The 17,305-nt window shown below is 44.3% G+C and overlaps 1 protein-coding gene across 7 annotated transcripts in view; it reads left to right on the forward strand.

Annotated features, from left to right (window-relative positions):
• The window catches only part of ppargc1a (peroxisome proliferator-activated receptor gamma, coactivator 1 alpha), a 280,299-nt gene that overhangs the window by 232,676 nt on the left and 30,318 nt on the right, over positions 1 to 17,305 (forward strand). For 2 of the 7 annotated variants that reach the window (XM_022196199.2, XM_022196201.2), the window contains exons 1-2: positions 10,547 to 10,810; positions 13,543 to 13,722. In XM_022196199.2, coding sequence (XP_022051891.2) covers positions 10,586 to 10,810; positions 13,543 to 13,722 — 405 coding nt within the window. In that variant the 5' untranslated portion in view covers positions 10,547 to 10,585. Of the gene's footprint in view, positions 1 to 10,546; positions 10,811 to 10,834; positions 11,241 to 13,542; positions 13,723 to 17,305 lie in introns of those variants that run through there. The other 5 variants (XM_022196203.2, XM_022196204.2, XM_051943989.1 and 2 more) reach the window with 3 other exon arrangements.

The following is a 17,305-nucleotide window of genomic DNA, read 5'->3' on the forward strand; positions in this document are numbered from 1 at the left end:
AATAAACTGCTGTTGCGGTTGAATGACTTATTATATTATGGCACCTGCTCCCAAATATGACTGTTATGTTGGGTTAAAGATATGTTTCTACCATGATACCCTCATTTTCTGTCCTGTGTTAGGATGACTGATGTCTTCAAATAAAGATTGATACCTCAGAGATGATTATCTACAACACCGTAGTTAGAACATTAAGAGATTTTCTTTCCATTATCAGGCCGGAGCAAGATTAAATCATGTCATCTTCCAGTTCCATATCTATCTTTGTGCTATAGGCGGCATCCTGGCTGTTCTCAAATCAGGCTTTGGCTGCTGAAGGAATGTTTCCCATTTCTGGCCCATTACGCTCGGCTGGGCCTTGATGAAGCCAAAAGTACCTGCTTTAATTGCTGTGTTTTATAGACTGTACACGAGGCTACCCTCGCTAAATACAGCATGCTTAAATTAATGGGAGCGTTCAGCGTTAGTGCATTTTTAATGAGGACTGGAGGCTGCCAGAATAGTTTTCTATATGATGAGGCACACTTTCCCCTTCGTTTGTGACACTGGCACGATGCGTTGTGGCGCCCCAGTGCCCGCCAGCTGGTATCCAGTGTGAAGCCAGGAGAAAGCTGGTATGCCTTGTAAAGTACATCCCACCTAGAACTGACAAGCAAACAAACAAGGCTCTCTCTTTGGTGCAGTTTTTTGGGCAAGCAGTGCAGCTTGAAATGCACCGTCTGAGATGTGAATACCCACGTTCACGGACACGCCCTCTCACACAAATACATACATGTGCACATGGATGGTTTGGTATTTTTCCATATTCATACACAAGAGTGCACCTGTTGTCGCTTCACACACACTCACACATATGCACACACACAAGCACAGATGCAGAGCTTATCAAAGAAAAACAAGAGTTTACAGCCTTATATGTTACAGGATACAGGGTGTGACCCTGATTTACATTTGTATGTAGAGTGCAATGGAGTACAGAGAGTAGAAACGGCAGAGTAGATAACCCCAAAACATTCACTCTAAATTTATGCCAGGATCCTATTCCTTCTCACTGAATTAATGCTTTAATCTCTCCCTCTTTGTTGCATGTGTACTTGGGCTCAGTGTGTGTTTGTGTGTGTGTATTGGGAGGTTGGGGGTGGGGGATTATATTTCTCAGCAGCCACTGTTTTAGTAGTTCTTTCGGAATGAAAGAATTTACCACTGAAGTCCGGTGCCGGAGAAATTGCACCTTTTGCCATTTCAGTCTTTCCTCTATTCAAAGTCACACCAATAGTCCCCATCAGTTCTGCTGTCTTTGCATTTCTCCTCCACAAAGAAATAGCTAGTGTTCTTTAATGGGAGATTACCTTCAAATGCAAGCTTAAAAGATTATGCGCTTTCATATATGTCTTTGAGGTCCATTATTCGATGTCATTTCTTGAACATTCAGTGCTCTCGCTCACTTTCCCATCTCTGCTTCTTTTGTGGTTGTTCTGTGTATCTTTAATTCACCGCTTTACCTATTCCAATAATAGCCACCTGCTCATATTGCGCATCAAGACTTTTTTTTTTTTGGTTTGAAAATCTATGTCACATCTGTGACTTGACGTACTGCATCTTTGATCCCATGGCTCACTCTGCATGCAGTACCACCAACAAGTCCGCTGACAGACCGTATCCATAATTTATTCCTTTCTACAATGAAAAATCTGACGTATGCCAGGGAATGTTCATTTTTCCCATCACCGTCCTGCCACCTGAGTCATCGCTTTATGAATTATTTTGACGATTGGTAATGATGTCCTGTGTTGGTAGGCCATTACAGGAGAGGAACTTAATTCGCCCATTGTTAATTAATTGCTTCTTTCTTAGCGGGAGTAATAAAAATGCTATTAAGTAAAATACCTCTATCATTAACCTAACTTTGTTAATATGGGTATCAGTGGGGCTCAATAAACAAAAGCTGTAGTGCCTATGCCGCACAGGGGTAATTAAAAATGCACTGTCATTAATTATACTGGATGGAAGATTGTCCAATGAGTTGGAGTTTTGTAGACTGTTCTCTTCCTAAGCAAGATCTTCATCAGGCAAAAGTGACTTTTTATCAAGCTTGGGTATCCTGCTGTTTGACCGCAATGCACAAATCCACACAGAAAACTCAAATATATCTTCTACTTATGTAATCTCAAGTACTTTCTGTAATTTCAGGTAGATTTTTCACACCTTAAATGCACTGCTTTATCAACCGGCACCTCACTATTACATGTCTTCTCTCAAGTTCCAACAGATGAAAGACTGGAATTATACAAACTGCTATAAAAATCTGTTTGGTCTAGAGACCATAAAGTAATTCTCAGGTTAAATATCTGCTATCACAGCTTGTATAAACAGACATGTTTGACCCGTAGATAAAACCTCGTGATAGTTGCAACACCTATTGGAATCTAGTGGAAATTTTGTGTGGTCTGGGTACTTTTCCTTAGAGGCACGGCACAGACAGAGCACCTCAGTACAAGGACGTAACAATAGAGACGCTTCACTGATTCACATTTAGATAAATTCAATGGAAAAAGCAGAAGAACATTTACATCAGTAAAATTCCACAGGTAACAAAGGGCAAAGATATGAAATATGTGTATACTAGAGAACAGAGCTTAGTGGTGACTGTGCTTCTGGGAAGGTTGTAATAAGGGCGTAATAAGGAAGTAAGTTTGACTGCACTTAAAGCAAATGCTCTGCAAACACAACAAAAAGAACAGACTGAATTGCCAGAAGAACTCCTGTGTTGCATCACAACATTGTCAGTGAAGATATTAGCTTTAGAGGGTTTTTTTTTTTCATGTTTGTTCATGAGACAGCTCTGACAGCAATCACTTGCACCAGGAACAGGCGTCGAGATTAACATTGCCAGCTTTATGTATCTTCCGAGTTCATTGTTTTCTTCCTCTCCACTATCTCCTTCATCCCTTTCTCCCCCTTTCTCGTTTTTCCTCCCCGTCTCCATCTTGTCATATTTCTGAAAAACTGGCGGCACAGGCGTGAAATTGATGTGATGAAAAACAACTGGGATATCTCTATGAGCCATTTGCTTTGCCGTTATGGCCACCCTCTCTCCCCTCAGCGTGGCTCTGGGCTTTCTGTTGCGATTCAGGGCATACTGCAAATTAGCCAGCAGCTATCTGAGGTTACCAGCCAAATGCATGGCTGACCTTGCTCCCTGCCAAGCAAAACGCTGGTGCAACCAGCTCCACACCCCAAACTTTCCGGGCTTTCTTTGTCCTGCTTGTTATGTTTAAAACTCTGTCGCAAATATACAAGATTCATTGTATTCATTTGCTTTGGCACACCTTTAATAATCGTGAAGCAATTGAATTTACAGAGAAGACGCGGTGTAAGTTTGGAATACCTAATGTTACCTCTTATGTCAGTATAATTCAATATTGTGTGTACACTGACAAATGGCTGCAGATACTCTAAATAAGGCAGAAATGGTAATAAATATGCATGTGTCTTCACTTTCTTTCATAAGAGCTTAGATAGAGCATCATCTTAGTGTGCTGGGGATTTTTTCTTTCTTTCTTCTCTTAACAACCATGGAAACATAAAGTGCAAATAATAATAATTTTAAAAAAAAAACTCCCTTCAGTTATATTCATCCCAACATTTTCCACATGAGCCATGAAATCGGCCTCTGACTTATCCCGGAGCTTCACGTTTACAAGGAGAGATAAGGGCCGTCCAGGCCTATTGTTGCAGCAGGCATGACCCCAAACATGTAAGGGCATCTTGGCCATCTACCATTGTGTGCAGCTGCACTACATATTGAGCTGCATAAACTCATCCTTTTGTGCGAAGTGAAAAGAGAGGGGGGCCTCTTAATTAAGGAAGCGAGAATGTAAGTGACTTCCTACGTGCATAAATGAATACTCAAGAAAGTAACTGTGTCATCCCGGATGTGGCTAAATGAATAAGTTGCTGAATGCGAGTGCCAGTAAGTGGGTTAGAATGTAAATAAATGAATAAGTTAGTGAATTAGTGTATAAGTGTGTTAGCATGTAAATAAACGAATAAGCGGGTGAATTACAATGCGAGAGAGTTTGCCTGGCGAGTCAAGACGTTAAGGAAGCCGGAGTGTCAGCGGTGCAAAGGAAGTTATCTCTTCAAAAAGCCTTTGAGGACACGCAGCGCCGCTTGTTGCAGGGCGGCACATCGAGTACATCTGGCTCGCGCATGTCATATTTTCTCATGTACAGATGACATGCCAATTACTCCTTAATTACACGCGTCATCTGGACCAAAGTGCCCAATGCCAGCGCTGATTAATCCTGTTTATTGTGGCAGTGATGACAGTCCCGGTGGACACAGAGCACCACAAAACACACAACAAGGGATTATAAAAGGAACTTGGAGAAGGCTGCAGGGGACAGGGGGAGCCCAGACAAGGAGCTGACTGATTGAATGACTGCCTGACAGTTAATCTTGCTCTTGATTTCAACCACTGATGATCAGATATCATGAAAATAAGTGATGGAAATCTGTTTATTTCCAGACAGTGGAAATGGCTTGATTCGTAACAACGTTTGACTGGGGGGGAAAAAAAAGCTTTAGTTGCCAAAAACACTGAGGTTGCCTACTCGCAAGGAAAAGCCAGCATTATTGCTCAGCACTATCTACAATATGCTTACGCACGCTTTCGTGTTGACGGATGGCTGCCAAGTCATTTGAATATCATGTCCAGTTAAAATCATGATTTTGCACACATCAAAACCAATTACTTTCTGTCATCTTCAAATCCGTATCTCATTATCTCCCACAGTTGTTGTTGCTAACGAGAGCGAGAGAGAGAGAGGGAAGCATTTGCAACTCAATTTTGTTTCCAAAATGTGATAGTCATGAGGGGGCAATGAGGTCATGCTGGCAGTGGAAGAGACTGTGTGTGAAAATCTAGACCTTCCTGTAAATGAATACATACGAGGCAGATACCCATCGTAAGCAGGAAGATCTCAGAGCGTGACCAGAATATGCGGGGGAAGGGAAGGTGGTAACCATTAGATTAACACTGAGATAGTGGATGTGGTCGGACTGGCACTGGGAGTCAAGCGGGGGGTCATCCCCAGCGGAGTGGACACTGAGGCGGTTTATCTCCAGATGAGAGACGGAGCAGCTCCGGAGCATGACGAGGTGGCTGCTAGCCGCCCATCATTCTGACCCTTTGTTAAAGTCAACACTTCGTGTCCCCAATCACTCCTTCCTGTACTTAGCCTCCATCTTCCTTCCCCTCCTTCCATATCTGCCTCTAATTCATGCCCCGTCTTTGTCCAACTCTTTCTATCACTCACAGCAGCTCCCTCTTGCTTTTGTTACTCCCTGTCACACTCTCTTTCAGCATTAGCTCCATCTCCATCCATCTGCTGCTTTTGTCTCTTTGCTCTTTTTCACTAGGATGCCTTGGCAAAAATGGGTATTGACTGTGCCTTCTCTTTCCTCTCATCCCTGCTCCGCTCTTTTTTTTTTTTTCCTCATCACTGTGTACTCCAGCAGTACATGCTCCTTTTAGGAGGTGATGTGAAGAGTAGTAGAAATGCACCCTGTAAGGGGAAAAAATGTGATGATACAATCAGTTTTATTGTGCTGTAAGGATTTTTTCAGGCTTGTGGTTATACACCCTGTATGCAGGCTGTATGAAAGAATTGCAATTCACATGCATTTTTTCCTCTCTCTCATTCCCCTTTTTCCTTCTCTTTTCATTGCTGAAAATAATTAGGCTGCAGTCTGGACTCAGGGGTGTAACGTTTCTGCTCACGTTTCCATGATACACGACTAAAAGAAAAAAAAAAACTGGTTGTGCTGCTCCGGAAATTTCTACCTGTGTGTCACCAAGCATCCTCCACCTCCACCCCTCCCCTCTCCCCTGATGCTGTTTTAACGTGGAGTTCCACAAGGCACAATGCACTTTATCTGACCTAATTCTTCCCTGGCACTCTTCCAGTGCTAAGAGTACATAAGGACTGCGCTGTCAAGGTATTCAGCCCTGCCTCTCTATTATTTTAGAAATCAAGCAACATCTGTTGTGCTTTGGGCCCTCTTCGTGACTCACAGGAGGTTTTTGCAGTTTGCAGAAAAATGCACCTACATTTGCCTGCAGCAAGTCATGAGATCTTATTAATTTATTTATTTTTACATTCTACAGTTCAGTTTGATTCCTTCTGTTGGGATTTTTTTTAAACAAAATTCATGAAAGCACGATTTTTTTTTTTTTAGATATGTTAACATTCAGTAAACAGTTCAAACATAATCCAACAGGATGAAAAATGGTAATTTGGACTCTGCTGCAGAGATCAGTTCTTTTCCATGCCATGGCTTTTGACTCACTAAGTTTAAACCTGATATTAAACCTCACAAAGTGCCTTACTAGATATTCAGCATGACAACAAGCACTATTTCCATGTGCCCTTTCAGTAGAAACAGATTTAACTGCATCCCCTCCGCACAAGTGCATCTCATTTCCTCTAGTTACATTGCCGGGCATGTGGCATCTGTTGGAATTTTACAGCAATTTCAAAGTTTGGCTTTGTAGCATTTTAAGCACAGGGAGTGCGCAGGCCTTGTTTATGTGTGTGTGTTTGCAACCCAAACCCTCATGGTCCATAAATTTTAATATTCCTTGTGAGTGCTATACCCAAGCAAAACACAAAGTGCCTCACAAGTCCCTGCCCAGAGCGCTAGTTTAGCAGAGTTTCTCCAGCAAGATGCATTACACACCAGGCCTGCGCTCACAGTTCACCCTCTTCCTGCCGCCGCTTTCCACATGCATCTTGCAGGACTCGCTGGTGATTTCCAAACAAGCCCAATAACAGCCCTGCAACACACAGCTCCTACGGGGGACTACGACTCGCTTCGCCATGTGACTGTGATATTATTCAACTGGGAGGGGGGCACGGCTGCCGCTTTTTTTCCTTTCTCCACAGCTCTAGCAAAACAGAGCTGGAGTACGGAAAGGGGAGGGTGGTCCTGTGTTGCGCCCCAGGCTCCTTTTTTGTGTTTACCAGTCCCTGCGTGGGACTGATGCTATTTTCAATTCCAAGGCTCAGCCATGGCTAACTGGCCCTAGCCCCTTCATGCCATTTGCCTTAATAATGTGGGCTGGACTCTCTGCGGGGAAAGTAGCCGCCATCCTGAGAGTGGCTAAATGACACAGTGGAGTTCATTGATGGAAAGGATTACACGCTTGCACGCAGGGCGGCAAGGCAACGGGTTCTCTGAAGGGCACTACAAAGAGAGGCGATGTAAAAATCTTCACAGGGGGAGAATGCACTGGCTTACTGTATGTCAAAGGGCGAGCGCTGGCATAATTTGTGGCGTCACACTGTTTATCTTGCACGTGATGGGAGTGAACGGAGGCTGGGAAAATGTGCCATCTAAACATATAGAGATAAAAAAACATAATTAAAAAGTTTGCTACATATTCAAACACCTAAACCAGATTTATTATGTCATATTTTTATTTACGGGTGCTCTTAACACACTGCCGAGAGATCATTTGACACCACACTAGAAGCTCATGTGTGCACTGTGTTCCCATTTACATTTCCTGCAGACAGCTCTGTATGCCATTACAGTCTATGTTATTGCAGGGCATTTGACTGTTGCAAAATTGCTTCCTCCGCCGTCCCCTTAATAAGGAGAAAACAATATGACTTACCAAGTGGAAAAGTGACCCGTGCACCAAAGATCTGAAGGCACATCAAAATGACAACTCAGAGAAGGAAGCATAAGCTGTCTTATTATAGTCCTGAGCGATACATGAATAGATGTAGCACTCTGTTTTACCTCTGCCCTCAATTAATTCGTATGAATCCAGCCACCATGTATTAAAATGGCCAGATGCTAGGATGGATTCTGTTGGGAGCAATGACATGCAACAAAGTGATATGAATCATCCCCCCACACTGTGCAGCAGCACACTCTCAGAGGGGCCGGTGACACAATTTATGGAAAAAGCAAAAACAAGGCACAGCCACTCAAGAATGGATGGACTGTCAAAATAGTTTTTTTTGTGGAAAGTGTAATTTTCACTGCAGGATCAATAGAAATTCAGGTGTTTAATAGATTATAATCTTAGATCAGAAATGCAAATGGGAGGCTCCGTGCGATGAGTCGGGCCACGTTGAATATTCAAACAGATAATTATCTGTGGATTAGCCCCGTTTTGGCTTTGGCGTGTAAGAGTTGTCACGTTGCTTTGTTTTGGCAAACCAACTTTTGATCAAAATGGCTCCTTTTGAGGTCTATTTTCAAGTTTACCCTTCACATTCTGCAGCCTCAGATGGAGCAGGAGAACTTGGGTCCATCACATGACAACATGCCACGCATCAAATGCGTGCGAACAACTTTTTACTCTCCGTCCTATAGATTCAATCCCCTCGAGAGGTGATATCTATAAGAGCGGCTAAATGCAAGGGCGGTGTGAAAGCAGGACCCAAGGCCATTCCTGGGAGCCGAGTGATCGAGCACGCCGTGATGTTTGTCCTCGCAGTGGCTATCTCCTTCCAATGTGGGCTACTAAACGGTCCCTGTTTCTCATTCTGCACCAGTCCGTGACAGTCTCCCCCATACTTACCACATTCATTATCAGCACTGCGCAACAAAAAGCTGAAGCATTTCAAAGATTACCTGTACTTCAGTACAGCTGTAGAACCCCCCTCTTCTTTTTTCTTTTGAAATGATTCCTATATCTACAAATCTCTATCTCTTGCATACATAAATATCCAGCCTCCAGCAAAAAGCAATGTTTTGCAGAAGAAAAAAAAGAATCAAAGGCCATTCAAGAAAGGAAATCATAACATATCTATATTTAGCTTCTGTTGTCTTAATTGGCATGAAGAGTACAATCAGATAAGCTTCGACTGTGACTCACATGCTGCTTCAGGAGACAGAAATATCCTTTACCAGTGTGTATATCCCCCTGCCAAGTTATTTTACCCCTCTTCTTTTGGCAGGTTTGTATTCATTAGTGAAGTTGTGAAGTCCATCTGACCAGTGGTGCCTGTACCTGTACGTTTGTTGTTAAGGTCGCTCGACTTTTCCCCCGTTGTTGGGTGTTTTATCTCTGCCGCAGCCACCTACCTCGGAGCTCCATGCCACTTCCATGTTACCCCTATATTGCCGTCTATGCGGTGCCGGTCCATCTGGGCTCTGTGAGGTCACTGCACACGCCACCTGCTCCGATCGGGGTTTGGCTACTGGGTGGCATCTCTGGGCACACGTGGAGAGGCAGATGTATAGATTTAGTGGTACAAATGCCCTCAGATAGCCCATAAACATAACACACACACTCGCATAATATCCCACTGCGCACACACTGGCTTGCTTGCACATAATTTGTACAATTTACATTTCCAGGCCCAGAACTCCTTTTTTTTTATGGGTTTCTGTGCAATTTTGTGTTTAATGAGACTTACTGTATGTGGTTCACTAATTTGGGGAGACAATTGCTCCTTGCATGCTCAGGTGGACTTAATAGGCTTACAAGACTAAAAAATGGATTGGGGTTAGCATATTCCATGGAGTGAGTTTCTTATTACAGAAATATACTGGCAGAAGTTAACTCAGTTCTTTCCTGAAAATAAATACCTGGGAAATATCATGCAACAGTGTAGTTTTCTAATTGCAAAAAATCATTAAATAGCAAAGCATACAGAATGTTAATCAAAGGGAGAAAACAGCACTGAGAAAGCAGTGAAAGAGAATTACTCCTGTTGCCTGTCAGTGTCCCCAACAGAAAAAAACAGCCTGTTTGAAATGTCCACAAAGCTTTTGTTTTTATTTCACTGAGGTTGTGTTGTCTATACATGTCCTGTTGACACTATATACACGGTTGATACTGCCACCTGTCACTCGTTTTATTGCCTTTGAATGCACAAAGAAATACTTTCCAGAAGGCTGAATTACTTTCTTTGATATTCAATATGCCAGGGAGGCATTTCAGGTAACAGTCATGATTGGAGGTAAAGCAGGAATAGACACTTAGCCCTAAAAAATAAATGAAAAATTTAATGAGTGCAGAGGGGAAAAAATGACTTCACTCATGTACTGATTTCACTCATGTTTTCTACATTATTTGTGTGTAAAACAATGCAGTGCACAGCTGTTTTTGTGCATTTCTTGCACTGGAAGAGCTGCAGAGTCTGAACTGTCAGTGTTTGGGGTGTCAAGAAAGCCAACTTGTGCCGAATACACGGACGAAGGGTGGCAATTTTTTCTAGTTTTAACGGTTAAAATATGCAAATTTGCAGTAATTTAAAGTAGGAGTTGTGGAACAAAGCTGGAATCATGTGCGTTAAAGTCAAATCTAGATCCTTTATAGACTTCTTCCTGTCGAATATTTTAATTTGATTCGAGCAAAACTGTGTTTATCTTTCAGTAAACTTGATGCATATGTGCATTAGATCGCGATGTGGTTTTGAGATGGACATTTTTTGCAGTGCACGGAGAGGCTTTTACTATGTGCGCAGCCAGACCCCGCCTGTTCACTGCGCGTCACTGGCGAGTAGTGTGGACACGGAGTCACTCCCCTGCCTACTTTTAATAGCTTTGTCATGTGATGGAAAGCAGTTGTAAGACAGGTGCCCTCGGTTCATTCTCGGCGAGGGGCAGCAGTTGCCTGTGTGAGAGCGAGTGGGAAGCGTGTGTGGATTTCTTTTTACTTGATTTCTTTCTTTTTCTTTTTTTTTTTCCTTTTTTTTTGGTGAATTTTTCGGACCGTCATTCAGTTGGCTGGATGGCGTGGGACAGGTGTAACCAGGACTCGGTGTGGAGAGAATTAGAGGTGAGCGCGTCTAAAAACCAAAATCTTTCCTGTTTCTAGCCCTCTGGATCTTCTTCTGTTTTTGCAACCCCTTTGGAACGATGGACAACACGAGATTTCCACATAAGTCCACCTCCTCCTCCTCCTCCTCTTCTGCCGGTGTACTAGCGCGCGTCTGGACACAGTTGAGGATGCGAGGGGATGTACAAACACGGGGATATATGACGAGCAGGAGGGAATATGCGGAGTCTCCCTTTTCCACCTCAGTTTAAGATGTAGTTGCTGTAATGCGTGCACGGGGCTCAGGACCATTGCTTTCCTTCGTAGGATCTCTGTTCAGTCGGAGCGAGTGCTTGCAAGCTGCCGGATATCTTTCCAACCGCGGACTGTACGCGCTCCCCGGTGCCGAGAAGCTTTTCATGCCGAAATGACTGAAATGTCTCAAAGTCAGGTATTTTCGCTGACGCATGAAACCCATTGATGCATTTTTTTTCCCTCCTTTTTTTGTTTTGTTTTAGGAAGTGCTGTGTCGTGGGGGGATAGCGCATGTTATTTTCCAAGAGCAAAGGTTGTCCACACTGAGGCACCGCTATCTGGCGTTGCGCAGGAGCATCATAACATTACCGGTTCTGTGTGCCAACATCCCAGCCGGAGGAGCGCTGCCCCGGCTGGAGAGCAAACACCCAGCCGAGAGCCGGTGATTTCATGCTTGTGCGCAATTCATTTTACTTTCGGAGCCGTTTTTAAGTCTCCTCAACCATTCATTATCTCCCATTCGCTCCAGTCGTGTTTAACATTACCTGGCTCAAGTGCATGCAGATAATACGCACATCAAAAGGATACTTATTGGTCCTTTTTCCTCCTGATTCACCGCGTCCATCCAGCTTGTTATGGACGCTCAGGTCTACCTGCTTGTACTGAGGTATTTGTCTGCATTCGTGAGCTCAGTGTTGCCAGCCTCAGAGAGCTTTTCTCAGTGTGATATGACTGCAGTCTGCCTGCTACATTTGTGACAATGTGAGCTGTGTTACATTTCGTGTAATAAAAGTAAGGTTCTGTGCTTTCCCGACCGATTTCGGGCTTGTTCTCCATTCCGACGCCCTCTTTTGCACTTTATTCCAGGTAGGACTTTACCGTTTGGACTGCGTTTCCACACTCAATCCAACAAATGCACGCGTTTTCTAGAAGCTCCCACTCTGATCGATTCTGTGAAAACGTATGCATGTTTAAAACCGTGCTATTTAAACAACACAACTGTCATTCAGGAGCGCAGTCCTTCCCCTAATAATCTTCCTAGCAGGTGCTTTTATGTGCGATGCGTGCGTAAATCAGTGGAGCGCTGTGGTGCACTCTGATTGTCTGTCTGGCGGCGCTATTTCATTAGTTCACCAAGAAGTCCATAAGATAATTGAGCATAGGACGTCCAGCCTGTGAATATTCTGACAGCTGTGTTACCATTCTTTCGTGCCGTGCCTTGTCTGACTGGATCATCTCAGGGGGAAGCCTAAGACGCAGTGAGTCTGTCCCCTTCGTTGCTGCAACAGAACGGATTTGTCTCATCACAGTTTAAGTCATCGCGTATTCGTGTTTGGTGCGATTCCGAGGACAGATGAACTGTGACACCGGTGTCTGGGCGGTTTTTCCTACTTGGCACAGCATCCGTCTCTCAGATTTGCTCTGAGCCGAACCCGACTCTCACCCCTCCTCAGTCTGCTGGCCAAATACCTCCTAGCTTCGCCCCGGGATATCTATCTTATATCTTTCTTAAGGCCACCCTGTGGCGTTCATACATCGGCTGACGTGTTGTCAACTAAATTAGGAGTGTGTAGCCTATTAGACAGCAGCCATAAAGCCGTCTTCTCAGGCTTGGATTTGCATTTGCACAGTCACAGACAGTAAACACGCCTCGAGTCTGGGGTGTTTTTGCCTTTTAATGACCACTGACTACAGAGCTCTAAGTTTGACCACCTTGCATAGAGCACACAGTCTGCCTGACTTTGCTCATTTCATCTGTTGGTTCTTTGCCTGTGGGGTTGCATACTGAAAATGAATATATTATCCCTAATGTCAAGTACCTTGCAACATCAAGAAAAGGGTTTGCACATAATAGTAAAATATCTGCAAAAAACAGCTGTAGGCTCCTTTTCCTAATCCGTCCAGGCACCTTTTCAGTACCAGTCAATTAACAATGTTGCAGGGAGAACAGAGCTGATGATTTGTGTGTGGAGGAAGCAGGGACATCTGCTACATACAGTACACATTGGCTAGATTACATAAAAGTGGCTGGTGAATAACAAAATGTCAACAGGCAGCATTTAGCAGCAGGGAGGCCAGCACCAGTCCCAGTGCACACAGTGTACTGGAGGTGGAACACAATCTAAGTGGAAACAGGTTGCAGGTTTGCATGTTGTTGCACAAAAATGAACCTGACCTGCAGCCAGTCACACAGCTGGTCTGTTAATCATCAATAGAGTCAGAAAAGTAATGTATTAATTATAGGTAAGTGTGTCACATGAGAGTGTTCATTGAGACGAGAAGCTTCGGCTCAAGTGAATGTTTGTATGTTACACAAATGTGTGAATTTCCTTTGTTCCAGACTGAGCTGCAGGTTTATGAAGACTTTTGATTCCTGTCCAGATTTCCAGGCCCCCATTGTTTTCCAGCTTGGCTCGAATACTTCACTGTCTGATTTGCATATGAAAGAGACGTGATTTCTGTCTGACCATCCTTGTTGTTTTCTTTCTCCCCCCCAGTGCGCTGCCTTGGTTGGTGAAGACCAGCCCCTCTGCCCAGACCTCCCTGAACTTGACCTCTCAGAGCTGGATGTCAGTGACTTAGATGCAGACAGCTTCCTGGGTGGTCTGAAATGGTACAGTGACCAATCAGAGATCATTTCCACTCAGTATGGGAACGAAGCATCCAATCTTTTTGAGGTAAGCGCAGCAATTATTAAAATTAATCGCCCTCATCAACATTTTTTTCCCACTTCTATGCACTATGAGGCTATAGAATGTCATGCTTCATTTTAAACTCCCCAAGGGGTCAGAAGTGAGCTGGACTAATAACACAGCGCCCTATCGCATTCTTGAATGCGAGCCAAACAAAATGTACAACTGTTACCAGTTTACAAACATGCTTTTACGTTGCTCTGAAGTACAAAAGGTAGATAACGTGAAGCACGATAAGCCCAGGAGGACCTTTGTCCCCTTGTTTGGATTGTGGCCGCGACGGTAGGCCGCCTTATCAAAACTTTGAGCATTTATTTCAGACCAGAGTCGGTAAACGCGGCACACATCTAACAAAACACATCTGTAGTAAATTCTTGACATGACAGCTGTATTGCAAAATCTTAAAGATTGGAGTGTAAAACTTTAATCTTTGCCCCACCTCACCCTCTCTCTCTCTCCCCCTCCTGTCCCTCTCTTTCCATCTGACTCTGTCTTTCTGTTCTCACCCGATGACAAACGAAGTCCACAGAGGGTGATGATCTGGCCGGGGCCATAAAGCCATCGGTCTTGGGGCTGAGTTCCAGTCCCCAGTTCATTATAAGCCTTTATCAGTGCCAGAGATAGACAAGAAAGGCTGAGATTGGATGCTTTAGCCTCGCCTCAGGAGGAAAAACCCTGTCTGAGAAGGCAGTGCATGTGTGTGCCCGTGGCCCTGTCATGTAGCCACATTTCCAGGGTCTCTGTTGTGTGTCTTGTGTATCTGTGTGTGTGTGTGTGTGCGTCCTTAGTGGCAACAGTTGATAACGGACTAAATTCTTTCCACGTTTGACCTCCTCCCTACCACCGCCACCTTTTCAGTCTCTTTATATCACCACACATTCTACCTCTGTGGACCACCCCGACACACACACAGAAGAAGGGGGGCCTTAAGTACTAGCTGGTGTGACTGTGGCTCCTCTGTCGTCTGAGAGTGATATGGCTTGCAGCCGCCGAGTGGCTCTGGGGATGGATAAAAATACCAATGAGAGCGTATGCACGTGCTCGTGTGTGCATGTGTGTCATTTTAAAACACAATGGAACTTAGCGCCCACTGAGGACCCTGATGAGGGAACTGGCTCTGAGCAAGAAGCTGTGACTTCCAATGTGGGATAGAGCTTGTATTTGTGTGCCTGCATGTGCACATGCTCCTGCACACCACAGCACGTGTTTGCCTCCACGCAAATACTGTACATTGCATGAAGTGGGTGATGTTTTCACACACTTGACAGGCCGGTAGCTATTGTGTTATGCTGAGGATATGGAAAGGCTTCTAATTAAGCAGTGAATACGAGAGGTTTCAAAGTGAGTAGTACATTTCCCTGACCAAGGTTTTTTTCTTTTCCATCTTTGGAAAGTTTCTAGTCACCATATGAAGTTCTCAGTTCATCATACGGCAGGACCCAGCTAATCCTACTTAATCTGACAGAGGAAAGTTTGCTGCTCGGCAAGGATCAGAAGGCTGGGGCTGCAGCTGTACTTCCTGCGCCCCCCTGATTGGCCTCCACACAGAACAGAGAAGCATCCAATCAAAAGTTGAAGATTAGAGAATGTGTTAATAACTGGCCAGATTTAAAGCCTGTGAGTGTGTTCTGTTTCCCTTTTTTTTTTTTTTTTTTTGACATTCTCCCCTTCCTCTCTTTGCATATACATCCACTTAACAAACCAGTGTGTGAGTTCAAAGAAAAATCAGGTAGCAGATTATGAAGGCTGTCCTGAGCAGCACATGGAACAGCTGGGTGCAGCTGTCACACTGAGGCTGTTCTTTTAAATGTCCCCGTCAAACGATTTGCTGCCTCGGAGTTTGAACCTGCGTTCATTAGTTAAGTCTGTTGAAATGATTTGCAGCTTTGACAGAAAGACAAACACCTACAGTTTAGTCTTGTACTGAGACCTTTTTTCAGGCTGCAGCTCCATGTGACACAGTAGCAAATAAGTAAACTAGATTTGACTTGGTTATGCAGGAGAGTTGAAATATTGCCATCACTACACAAAAAGTGTTATTTGGTGATTTAGTGGACAATGGAAACTGTTTAGAACTTGTGTAAGCAGTTTAAGTGTGCGTGTACGAGTGCTTATCATTCTGTTTCTAAATGTGCGTTCCGTTCTGTAACCAGCATGCAGTCTTTGGATCACAAGCTGCCCATTGGCTGGCCTTTTGCTCCATTCCCTGCCACTGTCCCAACTGTCCCTGACACAAAATGTCTAGAATGATACACCACACCCCCCCCTTGTAACACACACACACAAACACATGCACACATAACAGCTATCGCTCCCGGCACAGCATGTTTGACACCTCTTCAAAACGGGCCGACCGTGAAAGTCCACGGTCTATTTTGGGCTGCAGTTGTTAAGGGGTAGTTACTCCAATAAGTTCCCAATGTACTGCCAAAGATAACAGCATACAAGTGTGACCCAATATCTTTTCAACCGCGGGTCTCCACTCAGATTTCATGTCAAGCTTCGACCATTGTTGCATATGCGTCTCGTTGGTTTTTGGCTCGTTCGGATTGCGATGCGGACGTCCCGACAGCGGCCACACTGGGATGCAACCTGGTCATACAACACTTATGCAGATGAAGGCATTTACAGCTGTTGAAGCCTGTGAGTCGGGCATTATGAAAGGAAATTGGCAGCAACTTCTCCTTTTTGGCATGTTTTTGCTGTTATAGCTGTCCTGTTGTGAGATACACTGATGATAGATGGACAGGTGGGACAGGGAGACAAGGGCAGATAGAGAAAAGCGAGGCAAAGGGGCTACAGAGACAGAAAAGGCCAGCAAACGACAAGAGGGACAGACAGATGGAGGCATGCAGACAGATGGGTAGTGAAATAGATTAACATATAGACCATGAGACACTTGGACTTGTGCCAACATGAGCCAAAGCCGATGGATTGGAAGTAAAAGGTTGCGGGCTTAGTAGGTAGTAAAATAAGAAGCATTACTCAGATATGATATGGGACACACTGTGAGTGAGTGCACGTGCACGCATGTACTTGGACTCAGACTCACCCTCATGCGTGACACTCATGAAAACTCTTTTATCGCTCCAACAGGATGCGGTTCGCGATGGCATCAGTCTTCAAAAGGCATTATGCTGCTTTGTCTTGCTTGTTTGTGCCTTATTGGACAGATGCTCAGGCGCTTATTCTTAAGTAAAGGCAGATTAGATTGATTGGGTCATCTTTAGCAGGCTTTGATAAAACATGCTGTGATGAAACGTTTCCCTCAAAGCCTTCGCTGCGGATACGTCTAAGCATAGATTAGTTCAAACACTTGTTGGCGATGTGGCTGCTGCAAGCTGAAACGGGAGCGAGCACAAAGTCACGGACCCTCTGAGAGGAGCTGTCGTGCCCACACACGCAAAAACACACACACATACAGACAGCAGAGACCCTTATTGTCCCTGTTCCTACTCCCTGCTGAATGCCGGTTGCGTTTATTTTGCAAATTTATGCTGACATTTGAGAGTACACCACCCGCACCAGTTCACTGCTCCAGCAAAGGGTGTATGAATTATCATATTCC

This window comes from Acanthochromis polyacanthus, chromosome 23 (assembly GCF_021347895.1).
Source record: "Acanthochromis polyacanthus isolate Apoly-LR-REF ecotype Palm Island chromosome 23, KAUST_Apoly_ChrSc, whole genome shotgun sequence".
Classification (NCBI taxonomy): domain Eukaryota; kingdom Metazoa; phylum Chordata; class Actinopteri; family Pomacentridae; genus Acanthochromis; species Acanthochromis polyacanthus.